We start from the raw sequence: 3686 nt of genomic DNA, 5'->3' as shown, positions 1-3686 counted from the left end.
AGGCAGGCGGATTTCTGAGTTTGAGGCCAGCCTGGTCTACAGAGTGAGTTCCAGGACAGCCAGGGCTACACAGAGAAATCCTGTCTCGAAAAACCAAAAAAAAAAAAAAAAAGTCAGAAGAGGGTATTGAATCCCCTGGAACTGGAGTTACTGGCATTTGTGGGCTACCGGATGTGGGTGCTAGGAACTGAATTCAGTTCCTCTGAAGAAGCAGTAATTGCTTTTAACTACTGGGCCATCTCTCCATCCTCATTAATATTTGTTTTGGTGTTGCAAAACTCTTGATTATAAAGTCTGTTGCGACTGGGCATGATGGCACACACCTTTAGTCTCAGAACTCAGGAGGCAAACAGATCTCTGAGTTTGAGGCTAACTAAGGAAACAGTCAGACTGTTTTTTTGTTTGTTTCTTTGTTTTTTTTTGAGACAGGGTTTCTTTGTATAGTCCTGGCTGTCCTGGAACTCACTCTGTAGACCAGGCTGGCCTCGAACTCAGAAATCCGCCTGTCTCTGCCTCCCAAGTGCTGGGATTAAAGGCGTGTGCCGCCACCACCACCCGGCCAGACTGTATTTTTAAAAGTCTATTAAGGTACCTACTGCAATGTCATCTTTTAAAAAGGATTTCTACAGTTTAATAGTACTTTGCCAAGAACTGAGCAGGATAAGAATGAAGTATTCCTCTCCACTTTTTTTTTCTTTCTTGAGACAGGGTCTTTCTTACTTATATATAGTCCTGACTGGCTTGTAACTTGATCCATAGACCAGGGTGATCTTATACTCGCAGAGATCTACATCCCTCAGCTAAAGTTCAGCTCTACGACCTAGTCTCTAGTCTGGTGAAACTCTCTGTTCTCCATTCTGTCTGTGGCAAGCCTCTGGTAATTTCCTTTTAGCGATGTAGGTGTGGGTCATGTGATTATGGGGACTGACAAGTCTGAAATATGCAATAATGGCCAGTCACACACTATGCAAATACTGTCTTCTCCACCCCTAGGAAGTAAATACTCTTAAAAAACAAAAGGAGAGGCAGAGCTGGGAGTGGTGGTGCAAGCCTGTAATCCCAGCACCTGGGAGGCTGAAGCAGGAGTTCCAAGAAATTCAGACAGCATGTATGAGAGACAAGTGCGCAACGTCCTTAAACAAGCAAACAAACAAACAAACAAACAAAAAACAGCCTGGTGACATTTAAGGACATCCTTTCCCAGAGATCTAGAAAAATGCAGTTTCCCTTTATAAACTAAAGCAACCTCAATAGCACACTTTCCTGCTCGGTAGTTGGGCACATACGTGGCAGTCCGCTTCTAAAAGCATGATGATGCTCAAAGGACACACAGTCAGTCCTGGGCACCTGCAGAGGGAAGCCCTAGGCACTCACCGTCCACACCCCTTCTCCATCAAGCATTTGCGGCCTAGCAAGAGGAAGGCTGAACGACAGGTCAGAAAGTACCGCGAAGTTACATTAGTTGCTTACTGCAGGCAGGCGCCATCATTGGGAGGTCCAGAAGGGCAGGTTTGATTGAATGGCTTGCCAACAGCTTGACAGAGCTGCTTGGCACCTGGCAGAAAACACAGCAAAAAGTAGCGCCTGCCCCTCTCGGCCACGCCCATACTTCTCACGGCCGGATCCCTGCCCAGCTCAGGGAACCCACTCGGTACAGCATTTCCGGTTCCAATCTCCCAACCGGCTTCCGTCGTTCCCCATTTCTCAGTCATTAGCCCCGGCCCCGCCCCTACCGCCTCTTTGATACAGTCACGTGAGGCGTGCTCGCAGGGCCTGCCGGGAGTAGTACTGCCGGCGGGTCAGGGTTCGGCCCAACATGGCGGCTCCTGTCGGACAGTGACCAAGGCTTTGCCGTAGGGAGGACTGAGCGGCGGTGGTCAGTGTCCCCACCTGCCAGGGTGGGATGCAAAGCCTCGGGGAGCGCTGAGCGGAGGCAGGGACGGGCTCAGGCCCCAAAAGCCGAAGCAGCGGCGGCTACGCGCAGTCGGCTGCAGGCTCCGGAGTCGGGCCGCGCCCGGCCGGGCAGGCGACGGCAGCTGAGGCAAGCTCGGCTCCGAGACGGGGCGGAGGCCGGGCGCCCGGCTGCGGTCATGGCCCAGTGCGTGCAGTCGGTGCAGGAGCTCATCCCCGACTCCTTCGTTCCCTGCGTCGCCGCGCTGTGCAGCGACGAAGCCGAGCGGCTCACCCGTCTCAACCACCTCAGCTTCGCCGAGCTGCTCAAGCCCTTTTCTCGCCTCACTTCTGAAGGTACGTGGTGTCCTTCCTCGTTCACCAGGCTGAAACCAAGCTGTGGCCGAGAGAAGGAAGTTGGGCGCAAGTGGAGGACAGAGGGGCGGCGGCCCGGGGCTGCGGCCGGACGCGGGGCGGCCAGCGTCTGTCAAGACAGCGCGCTCCTGATCGCCCGGTTTTCTAGACGCTTTCTTCCTTGGACGGACCGGGTCATTAAGTCGTGAAGATAAACTTGAGCCCCGACACAAGGGAGTCCAGAGTGCTGTTAGCAGTCACCGAACAGGATTTGACACTTACTAGACAAAATAGAAAGATGCAGCCTCCGAACGGAGTGTAAAATGAAGATCTGTCATGGCCCCCCCCGATCCAGTATTAAATTGGACTTTCAAAGTTATGTCGTTCATGACATTCGTCTAGCCTTGAGGGTCAGCTCTTTCTGAACTTCTGTTTGGCTATTTACTTTTTTCCTTTTGACCATTCAAACAAGTCAATAGCTGTGGCAGCAGTTTGCCCAATCTCAAGAAAGCAAGCAAAAAGTCCAGCATGACTAATAAAGAGTGGGAGCAGCGTGTAGCTAACCTGGTAGAGTGCCCGTCTAGCACGTTGGAAGCCGCCATCGATTGGATTCTCAGTACCACATAACCTTTGCACACTTGTGATCCTAGCACTGAGGCAGAGGCAAAGAAGTTTAAGTCTTTCCTGGGCTCTGTATCGTGTTCGAGGCCAGCCAGGGGTACATAAGAACCTATCTAAAGAGAAAAAAGTAAAAAAAAGTTAAAAGTTTAAAAAAAAAAACATAAATTGTAGTTAACAATGTAGATGTTTAAGATAACTTAAACATCTGCCTTAGTACTGGAACAGTGCAAGCATTTTGCTTTTCTCACATTGATGGTTAATTATAAGAAATGTATTCATATTTAATATTTATTTGCTTTATCTAGTTTTATTTTTGTTAAGTTTTAAGATGGGTTTCATTCTAGGCCAGGCTGGTCTGGAACTCAAACCCCAGGCAATCCTTCTTCTTCTTTTTTTTTTTTTTTTGGTTTTTTGAGACAGGGTTTCTCTGTGTAGCCCTGGCTGTCCAGGAACTCACTCTGTAGACCAGGCTGGCCTCGAACTCAGAAATCCGCCAGGCAATCCTTCTGTCTCAATTTCTTGAGTGTTGAGATTACTGGCATAAGCCATCATACTTTGCTCCTTCTCCAGTCTTTGACATTTTTTTTTATTAAGGAAGAAACTAAATTATGCTTATATTTTTATTCAAAGGGGTAGAGAGATGGCCCAGTGGTTAAGAGCTCTTGATGAAGACCAAATTTTGTTTCCCAGCATCCAGTGTGGTGGCTCAGAACTTTCTGTAACTCTTTGGGGACAATCCAAGACTGCGCGCGCGCGCGAGAGAGAGAGAGAGAGAGAGAGAGAGAGAGAGAGAGAGAGAGAGAGAGAGAGAGAGAGAGAGA

General features: G+C 49.3%; 1 protein-coding gene across 2 annotated transcripts in view; it reads left to right on the top strand.

Moving 5' to 3' along the window:
• The first annotated feature begins 2072 nt into the window (after positions 1 to 2072).
• The window catches only part of Trappc8 (trafficking protein particle complex 8), a 76792-nt gene continuing 75178 nt past the window's right edge, over positions 2073 to 3686 (top strand). The window contains exon 1 of one of the 2 annotated variants that reach the window (XM_028774836.1): positions 2073 to 2247. In XM_028774836.1, the coding sequence (XP_028630669.1) occupies positions 2091 to 2247 (157 nt within the window). In that variant the 5' untranslated portion in view covers positions 2073 to 2090. The remainder of the gene's footprint in view (positions 2248 to 3686) is intronic. The other variant, XM_028774837.1, reaches the window with a different exon arrangement.

The sequence above is a fragment of the Grammomys surdaster genome, unplaced genomic scaffold, assembly GCF_004785775.1.
Source record: "Grammomys surdaster isolate TR1022 unplaced genomic scaffold, NIH_TR_1.0 243, whole genome shotgun sequence".
NCBI classification, from domain to species: Eukaryota; Metazoa; Chordata; class Mammalia; order Rodentia; family Muridae; genus Grammomys; species Grammomys surdaster.
This window is presented reverse-complemented; position numbering and strand designations above follow the sequence as displayed.